General features: G+C 54.3%; 2 protein-coding genes across 2 annotated transcripts; both read right to left on the bottom strand.

Moving 5' to 3' along the window:
• Positions 1-5,616: 5,616 nt before the first annotated feature.
• VOLCADRAFT_46784 (uncharacterized protein) lies at positions 5,617-7,444 on the bottom strand (the record flags this gene model as incomplete). The annotated part of the gene is made up of 4 exons (XM_002950890.1): positions 5,617-5,693; positions 6,467-6,626; positions 7,040-7,117; positions 7,316-7,444. Coding segments are annotated over 4 exons (444 nt in total), but the record flags the coding sequence as incomplete, so codon positions are not given.
• A 3,355-nt stretch (positions 7,445-10,799) lies between these two features.
• Positions 10,800-16,141, bottom strand: VOLCADRAFT_60953 (uncharacterized protein; the record flags this gene model as incomplete). The annotated part of the gene is made up of 9 exons (XM_002950889.1): positions 10,800-10,969; positions 11,362-11,515; positions 12,918-13,080; positions 13,357-13,448; positions 13,855-13,962; positions 14,319-14,555; positions 14,885-14,965; positions 15,302-15,431; positions 15,837-16,141. The coding sequence occupies 9 exons, from the start codon at positions 16,139-16,141 to the stop codon at positions 10,800-10,802; spliced, it is 1,440 nt and encodes a 479-aa protein (XP_002950935.1).
• Positions 16,142-16,892: the final 751 nt, after the last annotated feature.

The raw sequence follows: 16,892 nt of genomic DNA, 5'->3' as shown, positions 1-16,892 counted from the left end.
AGAAATGCTTGCACGTATGTTTGCACGTATGTTTGCACGTATGTTTGCACGTATGTTTGTACGTATGTTCACTGCAATCCCCTATTGTTAAAATTGGATGTAAATGAATGCATGTACAGCAGCATATACGGCACCGCGCAGCAAGCAAAGAAATCGCGGCGTTGGTATGTAGGGGCCAAAATCTTGGCAGTGATGGCAATGGTGGTGGTGGGTGGTGGCTTTCACGGTATGTAGGTTTGTATGGTTGTACGACAAGTACGACCGGAAATACGGCGGCCTCGTGCGAGCTCCTGTTGATGCCCTCGGGAATGACTAATAATAACTTGATGATAGGTATGGAAGTCGAAGTACGAATTTAAGTGCCATTCTCGTGTTAAGTGCCATTTAAGTGCCATTCCCGTGTTAAGTGCCATTCTCGTAACCTTTCTGATGTTTGTGCATGCCGTACAGTACATATACATAACAGGTCGTACTCGTACGTGTTCCTTCTGCACATTCACCAAAAAAACGCACACGAACAACAATGTGGCCAATGCGAGGAGATTTATTAAGTGTTTTTGGAGTTTTGCGTTCCTAAGTGCCCCCCATCAAGGAACCAGCTTTAATATGGGGTTTTCCATTCCATGGAGGTTGGGAGTTGTGGCGGTTGGGGAGCGGTTAGGGATACTTAGGGTAACGTCTGTGTCTGCTGTTGTGTGATACTGTGCGTTGATGGCGATGCATGTAGGTAGGTATGGATGGATGGATGTACGTATGTATGTATGTGGGTGTGTGTGATAGTGGGGTTTAGGATCGTGAAGAGTGCAGCCGGCGGGCCAGCAGGCCATGCTGGCGATGCGGTTACAGTTAACCATTAAACCGTCACGAGCAACCGTTAATTGCCGAGAAATGTAAAGGCTTGTCATTGTGGTGGAGTGGCCAAATTAGGAAACATGTGTGCAAAAGAGCGGCTGGGGCGAATTCAAGTGCGTTACTTGGTGTAAAAATAATCCCTTGTTTGTCTTCTTCGATTGGCTAGGCACGTTGCCTGATGAAGCAATTGCGATCTTTCCTTACGGGTGCTTCGTCGAGTTGGGGTGGCGGTCGGTTGCCGCGTTTGTTTTCTCTGCTGTGATGGGTTTTGTGGCGAGCTGTATGCGTAGCCAAATCATTTGTACAACAATGTTTTCCGTGCGAGGTGACACGTATTCGGTGCGCAGTTTGTGTGGGGAGTGACACCGTTTGACTTTTAGGTGAAACATTACGGCGACAGGCGGTACGGGATCTGACCCAAAGTTAAAAAATAAAAAAAGTAAAAAGAAATATTGCGGTCGTGTTCTTGTTGTGTCTGCCTTCGCAGCTACGATGGCGTCTCGCAATACTGCGTTCTGAAATCTCACTAACGCCCAACGGCGCGCGCATTCATCAGTGTTGATATCGAGTGGGGGTGGTGATGGTGGCTGTAGAGGTGATTTAGGGAGGGTGGTGGTGGCGGTGGTGGTGGTGATGATGATCACGATGACGGAGATAATGGTGGTGATGGTGATGGCGATGGTCAGGGAGATGGTGAGGGAGATTTGTATTGCGTGTGTGTGTATGTATTGTACGGTATGTATGGTATGTATGTACGTGAAGGTTACGTATCTGATCGGGCCTAAGCTCTCTCCCGCGAACGTGTGTGTGTGTATGTATGTATTGTATATATGCAACGTCCTAGAAACGTCGGGATATGGTCTATGTATATGTTATCATTCATGTACGGACCGGAAGTTGGCCCCAACTGCTCTGCCAACTCAGCAGCAACCGTCACAACCGCCAAAGTCCGCGTCCAGCCTTCCAAATGACGACCTCACACACACGTTCGAATCACCACCAGCGAGACCAGTCGCACTTTTAGTCATTCTCCACACACCCTGATGCGCCCTGATGCGCCCAGTCTGGCCTTCTGCCTGAAAAGCGACGGAAACTTCTACTTCTAGGGCTACTTGGACGTTTGCCAATAGTGCACTAGTACCCCCTCCATGTGAGAAGGGAAATGCGATTGTTACAGTGGACCCCGAACGGGTCGAGCAGCGAGTATGTGTAGAGAGCCTTTTCGTGTACGATGGTTTTTTAACATCGTCCCAACCGGTATAGATTTCCCAGCCGTCCGCATCATCTCCTTGGTGAGTCGGCGTCTCGACCCATTCAAAAAATGTTTTTTCCGCCATTCTGGGCCCCTTCTGCCTGCCATCCTTATCCTCTGTGTGTGTGGGGGGAGCCTCCACATTTCCATACTACTCTTTCCTATATTATATCCGTATCCCTACTCTGTGTGCCCGACCCGACTCTCCGCCGCATCCTGTGACCGCGCTCTGTGCAACCCTCCACGCCTGTAATGACCGGTATAGCGGTCGCGGAGGGGAGTTGCAAAAAAAGGTGTCATAGAATCTGTGTGGTACGGCGAGGTACGTCCGTTTCGACAAAAGGTTACGAGAAAAAAGAAACTTCTTGCGTTTTGGCGCCGCGGATGACAGCGAGCCCTGGAGGGGAGGATGGAAAGATCCATAGCATCCATTAAACACTAATGGATTGATATGCACAAGTACGTTCTTCTTCCAAAATTATGTTGATTATTTACAATAGTTAGTTTCCCTCCTTTCCCGCAACATTAAAAACCTCACCACCTCACTGCTTCCCTTACACAGCCATGAAGAAAAAAAAGAAAAGGTCAGCGGTAAGCAAAACCTTTGGGTCTGTATGTCGCGATTTCATGAATTTTCTGAAACCCAGATGGATGAACTTCACAACATGGATGCGCATCGTATGAGAACGATCCAAATTTTCCCACCCACCCCCCAAGAAAAGGTCCGCCCGACATCTCTCGTGGCCCGCCCGACAGACTGAACGCGCAGCCAGCACACAATGCTTATGAAATGCCGCGGGTAAGGGCAGACAGGACATGTACTCGAAGCACCCTCTACATATATACGCACACACACACAGAAATAACAGGTTACAAGTTACAAGTTCCGCACACAAGTGCGGGTGTGTCCGTAAAAGCCGGGGGGGCCATGGACGTTGTATTGGTATTGATGCGGGTACGCGGGAGGTCATCTTCATTCTCCCTCGTCCGCTTCAATTGGAGTCACACAGAAATAACATGCCAGCCGCTCATCCAGCCGCTCTCACACAAATACATGGACGGGCGCCATTTCATTGGGGCCGACCTCTCCAGCAAGAGGAGACCGCACCGGAGTTTCGGATCTGTACCTTCCCCCCCCCCCCAAAAAAAACATGCCCCAGAGAAATACACACGTTTGCAAATTTTAATCTAACCCACACGCATCTCTCTCTTCAGACGCACAAATGTGCGCACAAGTACGCCCGAGGGCCCCCCTAGGGAGAAGGGATGTGGACGAGCAAAAACCCGAAATCCCCGGTGGCCGCCCCCGGGGGGAACCTGTACTGCATCTGCAACAACAACATGGCACCATGGGCGATGGCACCTATCACACTGGTGTGGCTTCGATACCCTCAACCGCCTCATCGTATGCTCCGTCATCGAGGCGCGCAAACACGCACACACAAAACCACACTCACACGCAGTTCCGTCCTCCCTTGGATGATGATCTTCTTTGCACTGTTCAGCATTCGACGTACACCGCAAACACACATACATACATGCATACACCACACATACATACATACACCTGCACAACGTCGCCTCCTTCCAACGCAACAAACACTTCGTACATAGTTTCTTTCCCTTCAACGTGCACACACACGCACACACACACGTGTCAAACAGACACACCCCACCATTACACGCACGTCAAACATACGCATGCAAAGCAATAGGCAAAAGCCCCTCCCCACAGATAAGCAGCACAGAAAAAAAAGCACACAATGCGCCGTAACATGCATGATGTCGTCACAGCAATGAGAGAGAGCAGGAAAGTAGCTACCTGTCTGGTCAACAATAACAACAACGGCAGTGCACCAACTTGTTTTCAAGATGCCACGCAGTGTGGACAGGCCCCCATGAGGCTGCTCATGAGGCCGCGCACCTCTCGACCGTCCAAATATAGTCTCCTTGAAAGAGCGAGCCGTAACACACAATCACCACACAAACACACACACACAGCCGCACCGCATCGAGTCAATTCGCACCACATACCAGATACCGTACACAGCAAGCAACTTGTTCGTACAAAGCGAGAGAGAGAAGAAGGCAATGTCAATATCAAAGCACTGCGAGAGAGAGAAGTGCAACAGAATGCGCAGCCAGCTTCCAAATGAACAACTCGGCACTCGGTGATGATGATGATCCTTAAGGGAGAAATAGCCACCACGCCTCGGCGGTCAAGGCCTGGCGGGCCTGCCTCCAAAAAGACTCCCCCAAAGCTAAAGCCAGGAGACTCGGGCCAGGAGTGAGGAAGTCAAGGTAGCCGTACTCTCAGTATCGGCAACAGCAAATGGTCAAAAAGAAGAGGAAATCTTCTTCCCTTCCCAACGGGACTTCATCATGTCTATGCCGTACATGCACAGAGGTCGAGATTCCGAGATTTCAATGAGCACATCGAAAGAGAGTACCACTACAGCAAATCAGAAAACACAGTTTGGGGAATGCGGGAAATGCGGGGACGGCTCCATATGCGATATGCAATCTACAACTTAGGGACATGATGCACTTTTCCTGTACCAGTGTACACAACCTAGCGCAAAACAACACAAAACACGCGCACCGCCTCTCTGCGACTATCGCCGTACTCCTATTCGTACCTCCGTACTCCGTATCTTACTTTTCCTCCATGGCCCCCTGCTGCTGAAAAGATGCCCCGCCAAGTCGCACTGTCGTCCCTGCTCGTACAGCTTCATGCTGCTCGTACAACTACATGCTGCGAAGATGAAAAACCTTGAAAGAAAAAACTCGTCGCTGCTGCCCAAAACTTCTCTTTCCGCGTCGTCGTCGTCGTCGTCATCTTCGTCGTCGTGCAGCAGATCTGAAAAATGAGGACAGATAAAAGACTACCTCCGCCCCACAACAGTGCCACGGAGTCCCGACCGCCTTGCCGACTCGTCCGATGCAAAGCGCTCGGCATAAGACAAAAAACGTCCTGAATCAATCGAAAAAGGGTCGACTGGGCTACCCTGCCGTAGACAAAACCACCTCCTGTGCCAACCTCACACCCCATACGGCGGCCCACACAAAGCACGAGACGATGTGGTGTCGATATCAACGGCCAATTCGACACCCCTTCCTCAGCCACGGGCTCCCCGATCACCGCTTTGCCCCGCGCCCCCGCTACTGCCGCCTCCACCGGCACTGCTGCTGCTGCTACTGCTACTGCTCCCAGCACCGAACATCCCAGCAACAGCGCTCCGAAGCCGCCGGCCCAAGCCCGAAATCCCGCGGGACTTATTGCTGTTGTTGCTGCTGCCACTACCACCATTGCTTCGGTCGCTTCCATGGTGGTTACCGCCGCCGCCGCCGCCGCCGCCGCTGCCATTCGACCGGCCGACAGCGCTCCCCGTCCTTCGGATGCCGGCGGCTGTGGAGGCGCCGCCGCCGTCTCCGGAACCGCCGCCGCTGCTGCTGCTGTTCCCGCCGGTCGGCCAAATGGGCGCCTGCGCGAGCGGGGTACCTGTGCTGATGCGGCGCGCCGCGGAGACGGAGGCGCAATGTACGGCTGCATCATAGGCTCCCGCGCCTTGCAGTGTCAGCAATGAGCCTGCGTTGGTGACAGGCTCTTGACTCCCCCAAAGAGGATGCCAGCCAGAGATACGACGACGGGAGAGAGGAAAGAGAGAAAAAGATGATGATCATAATAATGATGACATAATAATGGAAGCAAGGAAGCAGTGCAGATGCCAATCCGGATGCAAGTAGCTGAACTGATGGATACGCCTGCGTTCTTCGACTTTTGAAAAAAAGAATTTCTAGGTCAGTTTACCAGAAGTGTCCGTTGCAACACGTCTATGTTAATATCCTCAACGCAAAAGCGCGCGGAGTAATAGCGTGCACAACCTGAACAGAGGTCCAAAGCCTACCTTTGCTGCGCCCACTACACAATACAAAACTACCAACTCGCTCGCGTCTATTTTCCCCTATATTTTATATTATCCCCCTTATTCCTTTCCCCAATAGCAGCCGCTGTGCTTCCTCGCCCCTCTCAAACACCGGCCCTGATTCCTAACTCCCGTTTTTGTATGTCTTCATTTCGCCTCCCACATCATATCCATACATGTCGATCTGGGCGGCCCCGGCGCTACGAGTTGTCCCCTTGGCGGGGAGGAGGGTATTGTAGAGACCGAACCCGCATACGCAGGAGGGGTTAACCGGCCGGTAGACGCCATTTCGGTCCGACCCAGTTCATTCCGACCCTAACCCAAATCATCGCGACCCAAATCACACACTGAGTGAAACGCATGAATGTGGGGTAGCCCTGTTGCTGTTACCGTGCACCCACACCAATGAAGGGCCGTACGCGGAGGAGCTACTTACCGCTGTTGGGCTCGTCACACGTGAAGGTGATGTTCAGCTCGCTGTCCTCCGGAAGCGAAAACGCCTGCCGGATAGCAGCCGTGAAACGGCGGTAGCCCTCCGGCCCAGGCTGCACCTCGAAGCTGTACGTGCGGCCGCCAAAGTTGACGTTCATCACAGCCTGCGGGAGCCGCGCGCGAGTCAGCGCCTGACAGAAGTCAGCCGAGGAGAAAAAACACTCAGCATCTTAAGGCCTTGAGGCATAAAAAGGCAAAACAGCATGGGGAAAGAAAATATCACTTGTTCGAAAAGAAAGTCTGTTTAGGTCTTTTTTCGGCATCTGGGTCAAGTGACGAGTCCCGTGGGTCGCAGGGATAAAAGTGCAGCACGGCGCAGGAAAAGGGGACGATTATACCTCAAAACACGAGTCTGAATTTTTTTTTTGTTTTGCAGTTTTAAACGACACGAGCAATGGAAACGCGCGATTGGTTTTCATGTCTTGCAGCAGGTAAGGGGCGAGCAACGCGGAGAGGCAGGAGCGCGCAGCTGGTGACGTCATGCGACGTCACCGGCGTAATCTTGAGGCGGGCTTACCGGCGCCTCGCAGCCGCAAGCAGGCGTGAGTGCAGTTTTCCATTCTGGGAGCCTCGACTGGCAGAAATCGCAGTGGGTCTCTTTCCTGCATTGTTCAGACGGCGAAGACGAGGGCGGGCGCTCTGAGCCGCTCTGACCACCTGTCTAGCTACGTATGCTCGCGCGAACACGAGGCGCTTCCGAAACGGATAAAGCTCTTTAACCATAGGATATGATAGCAATCCTGGATTGGTGGAATCACACCGGAGGTCCCCTTTGAAGTTCGCGTTACGCTACTTGCCTGCTCCCAGCGCTTTGCAGTTGCCATCGCGCGATGCAAACACTGTGGCAGTATCGAGGGCACTTGCAAGGCCGCATAAGCGGCTTCCCCGGGGAAGGGCCATCCAGGCACACCCAGCAAACATCCGCCGGCTCCTGCGCGTTGCGTGTCGAGTGAAAAGCCCTACAAACGAGAGCCTACAGCGAAAGCAAACACTGTGATGCTCTTCAACCTACGTCTTCGCATGCTGAATCCTGGACATCGTTGTTAAGGGGACCGCTGCGGCAAGAAACCTCTGTGCCGCCGGCCCATTTGCCTCGCGTCGGCCGCTGGTCTCGATTCCGCGTTGTGCCAGCGTCAAGGACCATAATTGCTAGATGCGGAAGGGTCCGATGTACTCCTCCTTGCCGGTACCTTCAGCGATGCCTCACCCTGGCGTCAAAGGACCGACAATCTTAACGCGTTCAAACTGAAATCTTGTCTCCCTCTGACGAGACGCTTTTAACGTTTACAGAGAATTGTAAAGATTTGAAGTACAAGCTTGAGCTCCTGAAAGTGATCAATGCCTTGGCTTTCAGGGCGTCCAAAGTCACAGCCTTATCATACCCTTTCAACACGCAAAGTGGTCAGAACTGAAACATAATCCAATCGTGAAATTATCTCGCGTATGATTAGAGGTCGTCTATCTATTTTGAGCAAGCGTAACTGATTGGGATTTTAGGGGTCGCGACAAATAGTGACGTACACACCCCTCTAATGCACTGAAGCGTCATTTGCATGTCGGTTACTCGTAATGTTTTGCACATAGGGCATTCACGCCTCGCATTATTAACGCGAGAAATCATGCTGCGTCTCAAGCTACGCGTCGCCGAACGCGAAAGGCGGGATGCACACTGTTCACTTTTGATATTCGACTGTATAGGCTGATAACACCTGAAACCATGTCGCATAAACTTAGGTAACTCCCGAGACGTGGGCTGGCGTTGGAAATTTGTAAGACCTTGTCCGAGCAAAGACGCAGGACGGAGGCCTGTGCACCCGTCTCCCCCGAATAAAAATAACAAATCAATGCACAATATATCATACTGTCGTTATGCGGATATCTTCACAACCGTTGCTTTATGGCTGCTGGACCCATGCACCTGACTTGTCAAGGCAGGTTTAAACCTACCACTACCGAATTTCGGCAAAAAGCGGAATTTTGCTGTCTTTAGCAAGGAGCTCACTTGTTGGGGCAGGTGAAAGGCGAGAAGGATCACCTAGGCTCTGATACCAATTGAAAGGGAACCAGGCCGCTCCTAACAACTGGGGAGTGCAAGCTGACTTTACTGGCCGATATACTTGCGTAAGCACAGAAGATCGGGCTTTTCAATTTCAACTTAGACTTACAATGTTCATAAAATGGTCCGCTTAAATAGTCATAATAGCGCGCCATTGTCTCACACGGAGAACCACAGGATCAAGCTCCACTAGCTCCGAAGTTTCGACATGGTCTCAGAAGCGCGCGCTAACGAACTGCAAAACCTTACAGCAGGGGACTTCGTAGAACTGCCCCTCACCGGACATGTAACAGCCGTCTCTTACCTTAGCTGTTTTAGCGGAAGTAGAGGGTCTCGTCCACGATTGGCGACCCAGCGTTAGGCGTGAGAAGAGACAAGGGAAGTCGGGATTCGAAGACATACGTCGAGAACGGTGACAGCAAGGTCTTGAACCCTGAACACTAGTATAGTGATACGTTAAGTGTCTGGCCGAAGCACTTCACCTGGGTGGCTTAAATGCGGCCCACCTGCCGCCATCTCCATTCCTGGAGTCTTGGTGTCGTACGCTAGGTTGTGATAGCGTACCAGAAAGTGAGTTCGTACAGTTAACGAGTATGGTTCGTAAATACGGGACCGTACCGTTACTGTGATTAAGCTTTAATAGCTTAAAGATATTCTAAGGTAAATGTAGCTTGCTACAGGACAGGACATCCGCTTTTTCGCCTTGGCATTGTTGTGCACGCTCTACGGAAGGATTGCAACGGATTTGTGTTGCTCGGCTGTTGTTCGGGTCCTCGCCTGGGGGAGAATTTAGGTCTTCTGACTATACCTCCTATCCTGTACCGCGTGCCCCTCGAAGGATTCGTTGGAAACTCGTTATGACAGAACCAACAGCAACTCGCGGCAACTGTGCCCAATGGATGGACAGGACACACACACACAGACACACACACAAAAAAAAATCTAAGGAAGGTGCATCGGAACGAGGATAACATGATCTCGTTTAGGGAAGTTCCATCCGCCTGAGCTGCCCGGCAGAAGGTGACACCAAAAGAAGGGTGTGTGTTTGTAGTGGGCCAGCACCCGCACATAAACCCTCTATCTAGAGTACTTATTATTAGCTGCAATAGGCAGTGAGGCCAGTTGAGACCGGGAGAGGGTCCTCGGTGTGTACATATGCCTAAGCCTGTGTGTGCATGAGAGACAGGTAAAGGCCACCTTTGGTGGTGACCTGCAGCTCTCTAGGAGGGGTTCTCACCTGCTGCTTCCAAACTGGGTTAAGTAAAGGTGGCACCATTTCATCGTTATTGTTTGCGCGAGCTGCCGCACCTGGCACTCACTTCGTTTTGTTTGATTCCCGGGGAGCGATGTCATGTATGGGGCGCGATGTCTGTACGGCTGTCGGTACGGCGGCAGTAAAGAAGGTAATAAGAGATATAGGTAAAACGGATCCAAGGGGCTTGAGACGTGATATGAGGTGGTATTTACTGCTCATGATCGCGAATCAAGACCGGTCGCCCTCAACAAGAACTGCTTCTTAGCGCCGCAATCACTCGCAACCAATCACCTATCAAGTACCAAGTGTAGGCATCTCAGACAACACCGCCCACTCCCGTGTTTAATTGCCTCTCGTGCTCTGCGCATCCAGCATCTACTACAGACTGTTGGTTGAACACAAACGCTGCAATCCATATATTTCGCGCTCCAAAAACACATTATATATTTATTGTCCAATTTTCAGCACGAAACGCGCCCTTCGTACGGCAAAACCCGTACATCCCCCCCTCATTTTGCATCGAATACCCCCATATACAGCGATTTACAACATAACATGCACGAATCAGTCACAAACATTCATTACGTCTCATTCGTACAACCGTTTAACGTTCTTGACGCATATGCATCTCACTTCCCTCAACTCAGATTCAAAGCTTCTCAGCTACCGTGGCTCAACCACCAACCGACATGGTGACCATGTACGACCGCCGTACACGTCGCAACAGTACCAGAAGACACGGCAAAACGTTTATATTTCCATGTGCTTATCAAAAATAAAAGAAGTGGGCCAGCAGGACAGGAAAATGCTCCGAAGAGTTTAAAAATAGTTAAGAACGTATGACAACCGAGCGCCATCTTCACGCTTTTCCTCGCGCCCCTCCACAACGAGAGCTACTGCAGCACACAAAGCCGCTTTTTCCTCCATCCCACCAGCCGCCACCGCGGTCTGCCGTCATGTCTGTCGTCATGTCTGTCGTCTCCTGCTGTCCAGGCGACCCCCCGGTCCAAGCCCCTCCACAAACTCCTCCATGCTCACACCCCCGTCGCCGTTGCGGTCCAGTGCCGCCAGCAGCGCCGCCGCGTCCCGCTCCGAGGAGGGAGCTGCCAGGTCGGTGAGCGCCTGACGCACCTCATCTGGTGGTTGTGTGTGAGGGGGAGAGGAGGGTTGTGAGGGGTGTTGGGGGGGGGAAAGGAGGAGGGTTGTGTGGGGTGTTGGGGGAGGGAGGATCGGCTCTATATAGGCTCCAATGCGCAGAGAGGCCTTTCCAGCAGCGGCCAGCTGCCACAGCCAGCCTACCCTACATGGCCCAGGCCCCCACCCCTTCATCGCTTCGGACTCACTAGGGGCAGTTTAGGGACCCCTGAACACGCCGTGAGCGCAGTTCACTTCCCACTTCCCACGTGGGAGGTGCACCTCCCACTTCCCACCTCCCACTTCCTCCCACACGTTCTCTTCCCCCCCCCAGTATTGTTAACACGGTCTAGTTCACTGTACTGGTACGCACCACCCCGCCCCGTTCTCGTACCCAAGCTCAGTCGGCCATCCCCATTCACATCCAGATGTCGAAACAGCTGCTCCGCGGCCGCCGCAGCATCCTGCTGCCCCAGACCGATCGCCAGCGGGACGTCCTCCACTTCGTCCAGACTGCCTAGACTGCTGAACAGCAACAGCCGTTGCGCCTCTGTGAGCTGCTGGTGCTGGTGCGGCTGGTGCGGCTGGGGGGCCTGAGGCTCCTGCTCGTGCTGCTGGTGACCTTGCAGATCTTGCTGCTGCTGCTGCTGGTTATGGTACTGGTGCTCTGTGGTAGTCATCAGCTGCTGCAGCTTCTCCTCCTCCTCCTCCTGCTGCTGCTGATCACATCGTGACCCAGACACCGCTGTCGGCTGTGATGTCGGTGTTGGGCTTTGTGACGATGATGGTGATGAAGATGGTGATGATGATGGTGATAATGATGATGATGGCGGCTGCGGCGGCGGTGGCAATGTGTACGGCACTCCGTCGTTAATGTCGTACACGTAATCCCGTCCTTGGTCGTCGTCTTGCTCAGCGGCATTGTTTTTCAGCCGGCCCCGCTGCGGCATCTGCCGAGCCTGATGGCGATGACGATGCACCATCATGCCGCCGCCGCCGCCGCCGCCGCCAGAGACCCCCCTTCCCTCCCTCCCCCCCTCCCCCTCCGAACGACCTGGCGGCCCAGTCCCATCTGACACGGGGCTCGTCGGGGCTGTAGCTGACGATGAAGTGGATGATGCGGCTGCAGCCACAAAGATATTAACCCTGCTACTACTGCTGCTACTGCTGCTAGCGGACGAGCAAGAAGGGGATGAGGAAGGGGACGGGAGAGAGGAGTGAGAGGGACAAGCTCTTGCTGCTGCCGTTTCTGACGGTTTCGTGTCGATACAGCTGGTGCCGCCAGCACCGCTGCCGGTCGGCACACATCCACCAGCGGCGGCAGCGGCGGCGGCAGCCGCAGGAGCTGATCGCCGTGAAGGCGGCGGCAGGAGCTTCACGATAGTCGCCTCTGGGCCACGAGCCCGCGCCGCCGCCGCCGCCTTACTTGCCGTACGTGCCATATCGGCGGCCGCCTTACTTGCCGTACGTGCCACATCCGCCGCCGCAGTCATCAAGCTCGCGCCAGTGTTATCACGGTCTGCCGTGGGCAGTGGTGCCGGCAGCGCCGCCGCCGCTGCTGCTGCGGCCAAGGTGGCTGCCGCCGTTGTCGCCGCTGCGCGGCGCTCCCGCCGCCGCCGCCGCCGCTCTTCCACCGCCGCCGCCGCTTCCGGACCCGTCGCAGTCGCCGTCGCCCGCAACAGCAACCGCCCCCGTGGCTGCTCCGAAAGACGCCGCTGCAGCTCCCCAGTCCATGTCTGCCAGGTCACACAAAAAAACACCCCGAAAAAGCAAAGCCGTACGGGCAGTACGGCAAGTGTCGTAACCTGAGCAAGCAACAGAAATGAGTTCACAAACTATGACAAACAAAACCTCTGGTGCGAGCATGGGGTTAATGAAGGATGAGGAAGAATTCGTTATAAAAAAGTTTATTATCCCTCCGCCTACAAAATTTGTGTACTAGTTAGTTACCTGCAGTTGTCGTGCAGTACGAGCATCCAATCCGCCTTTGTAAACCGCGTGGGCTGCATCGCCGCTCTCCGCCGCGATATCCATGGCAGCTGTACGGATCTGCAACTCAACGCACAGCGGGCCCCCCGCTGCTGCCTCTGCCGCCGCAATGGCGGCGGCGGAGCTAGAAGACGCCGCCGCTGCCGCCGCCGCCCCTGTTGTTGTTGGCGGAGACCTCACGCCACGAGGACGATCCTGCTCATCTGCAGCTGGGCCGCCGGCTATGTACGGCAGCTGGTCCCAGTCGTACGACGACGACGACAACGACGAGGTTGCCAACGAGCTGCCGGCGCACGGCACCGTCACGGATTCGTACGACACGGAGGCCTCTGCGGTTCCTGCGGCGGAACTGCTGCCGTTGTACGTCTCGTACGACATATCCAGCTGGCCCAGCTGCAACGTGAGGTGTATTGACTGATAACCATTTGGTTTCGGAGACACGATGTAATCTTTGGAGCGACTAGGGATGGGCCGCCACAGCTTACAAGCAACCTATTGAAGGTAAGAGGGGGGTTTTTAGGGTTTTAGAGTTACGGTTTTAGAGTTTTAGGGTTTAGGTAAGGGAAAAATGAAAGGAGGATGGTGGAAACAGGACGCCTCGACATGATGTACGACATGTGTTTGTGTTTTTGCTGTATTGCGCTGTGCGGTTTCTGACCAAGAGCCCATCAGGAAAGCCAAACGCCCACCAACAGAATATACCGGAATTAACCAACCCCAACTGGAATAACGAGACAATCAAATTTACGCGCGCGCACACACAAGAAAAAAACATAACAACATTTTTTCGAGTTCAAAGTACGACGTGAATTCGCTAGATCCCCGGAAGATAGTTTAAGAACTAACGACCGAACTTTGCAATAAACTGGATACAATCTAAGCATATCCGTACACTCACGTCCTGTACGATGTAGCATGCCTTGGTTGCCGCCGCCTCCGCTTCCGCAGGCGGCAGGAAGTCTGGCGGTTTCACGATGGCCCGCATACCCAGCAGGTCGTACAACTCCTGCAAGTATGTATATAAGTATGTCAGTAAGTATGTCAGTCAGTCAGTATGTATGTATGTGTGTATGTATGTATGTATGTAAGTATGTATGTATGTATGTATGTATGTGCAAGGCATGACATTGGGTTTATACTTCTATGCATGCACGTTTGTTCAAGTTGGAGGAAGGCGCGAGTTCATAAACGCTTCCCACAACGTTCGTTCAGTCCTCAAGATGAAAACATAGTTAAGTGCTATATACAACAACAACCCTACAGAACATGCCCCAACCCACCCCCCATGAAGACGCATGCCAACGGAAATTCCCGCCAAAAAACCCTAGATAAAACCCTCCCCCCTACCCTTCCCCACCCTACCTCCCGGCTCCGCCCTCCCCGCGCCATATCCCCCAAATGCAGCAGCTTCTTCATCACGCTGAACAGGCTCTTGGTTCGTGCCTTCACCAATAGGCCCCCCGACAGTTTGCCAAAGTCCGGATGCTCGTCCAGGGCGGACAGCAGCCGCTGCTGGGCGCTGAACAGGAGGTCCTCGGCTGGATCCAGCAGACCGCGCAACCAGGCGGATGTGGAGGTGTACGACTCCGGGAAGAGAACCTGCGAGCATAATATTAGAAGGGGGAGAGAAGGGGAGTTTAATAACTCCAAGTTCCAAAAATAAGTTCCAAAAAACTTAATTTTGGTGTGGGGGCCCCATAAAAGGGGCGGGGCGGATTGAGGAGACCGCCACTGTTTGTTCAGGTTGGGGCCTAAAACGAGCCCTAGAGGTGCCCTATATGGTGCCAAACATGAAGCCTTCTGGTCCCCCACAGCCGCGGACGGACGAAAGGGCCGGGGATATCGGACAGGTACCCGGGGGCCGGGGGCCCGTCAGGCGCATCAGGTGAACGGTTGGCGGACTCGCGCACACGCACACGCACACGCACCTTGAGGCACATGTCCTCCATGACCGCACTCAAGGCTCCCAAACCCAGAGCGTGACCTAGCGGGGCTCCGATTTGGAGAGTCTGCGGGGGGGGGAGGAAGTGGAGGGGTAGGAGCGGGAGGAGGGAGTGGGAGGAGGGAGTGGGGAGGAGAGGGAGGAGGGGGAGTGGGAGGAGGGAGAAGGGGGATAAAAGAGGGGGAGGAGAGAGTGACGGCTGGGAGCGTGTGTATGTGTGTGTGTGTGGTTAGTTGGGTGGTACATGATGGCGCAGATGAGGGAATGGGAGAACAGAAGGGATTCAACTACATCAGCACACCCAAACCACCAACTAACTAATAACTAACTGCCGGAGCCCAAAGACGATCATGCGACCGCCCTAGGTGCCGTACCCAAACCCAAGCCCCCAACCCACACGCACCTCCAGCGCTATCGCCTGCTGTTCAAACAGCGGCCGACCTCCGAGGTGTTGTAGCTCGTCCCACCAACCAACTACCTCAACCACACAGGAACGAACATCGTGGAAGGCAAGACACCATTCCCGTACGGCACTGCGGGGGGAAGAGGGGCGGCCGAGATCGGTCATAATGATTGGGAAGCCAATGGAACTCAATGCCTGAGGGCGGGCAGGAAAGTGTGGTGGTAGTCATAGTCGTATGAGGTGTTGGTGATGGTGTCAGTGATGGTGATAGCGATCCTCGGGTTGAGTTAAAAATTGAAGCCAAAATCTTAACAACACTTATTTTTTATCTATTATTTTCTAACTTCAATTTAGAAAGCACCTAACATCAACTGGATCAAAATTGCGCACTCACACCTGCACCCTCCCTGGTCTCTGGTCCCCAATCCGCCAGCACCACCACCACCACCACCTGCTTCCACTGAGCCCATTTCCCCATCTCCCCCCTCCCCCTCCCCGCCTCCCCCCCCCTCCATCTTTCATAACGCCCACGCACCTGGCCCCCTCATCATCCAACAACTCGATCCGACGTGGCGCCTGCCGTACACGCAGCATGTCATGCACCAACGCCGCCACCTCCGGCCCAAGCTGCGCCCTGATGACGTCAGCACGTAAGGCCCCCAAATCAGCCGCCTCCGAAACCACACCCGCGCACATGGCGGCGGCATCCAGGGGCAGACCGGCGGCGCATAGGTCCGCCAGCGTCGACGCCAGCTGTACGGCACGGGTGGCAGGAGAGCGGCCATCGCGCCGCAGCGGGGCGTGCTGCAGGGACGCGAGTGCAAGTTTAAGAGCTGTCATGATTGCCTCAAAATGTGGTCGTTGTTGTTGCTGCTGCTGTTGCTGTTGTTGATTTCTTTGTTGTTGGTGCTGCTGCTGATATTGGTGTTGCTGGTGCTGGTTTTGACGGTTTTGGTGTTCTTGGTTTTGCGGACCAAATCGATGAAGCGGCATCTGCTGCTGCTGCTGCTGCTGCTGACGATGATACTGATGACCCTGATGATGCTGGGCCGATGACTGTGGATGGTGAGGCAATTGTAGAGGCGGTGACTGCGGCGGCGGTACCACCCGTGCTCGTGTTCTGTCCCCCGACAACACCGATGACTGGAGCGGGCTTCCAGTCCTCAGAGAAAGACCAGCACCACCACTACCACCTTTCACCATTCCCCCCTCCCCATTCACCCCGCCGCGATCCCACGGTGGCCCACCGGCGGCGGCACAGGCGACTGACTCTTCACCAGGGTAATCGTACACGGCAGCAGCAGCGGCAGCAGCGGCGGCTGCGGCGGCCCCCTCCCCCCTTCTTTCCGCCGCCGGCTCAACCAGAGCCCCCGGCGTGAGCCGGCGGGAGACTTCCGTCCAGGCGCTAACGAGCTGAGACAGACTGGCCAGGCCGCGGCGGGCGGCCTCAGAATCCGCAGCTCCTGCCGTTCCGGTGGTTGCGGGTTCCGACGACGCCGCTGGCGCCGGCGGTAGGAGCTCGTCGGCTGCTGCTGTCCTTGTGCTCGTGCTGGGATCGGGCGCTGGATCAGAGTGGACACGGCGTATTGAA

Source organism: Volvox carteri, assembly GCF_000143455.1.
Source record: "Volvox carteri f. nagariensis unplaced genomic scaffold VOLCAscaffold_21, whole genome shotgun sequence".
Lineage (NCBI taxonomy): Eukaryota > Viridiplantae > Chlorophyta > Chlorophyceae > Chlamydomonadales > Volvocaceae > Volvox > Volvox carteri.
The sequence above is the reverse complement of the archived record's forward strand: the minus strand, read 5'-3'. Positions and strand labels throughout refer to the sequence as shown.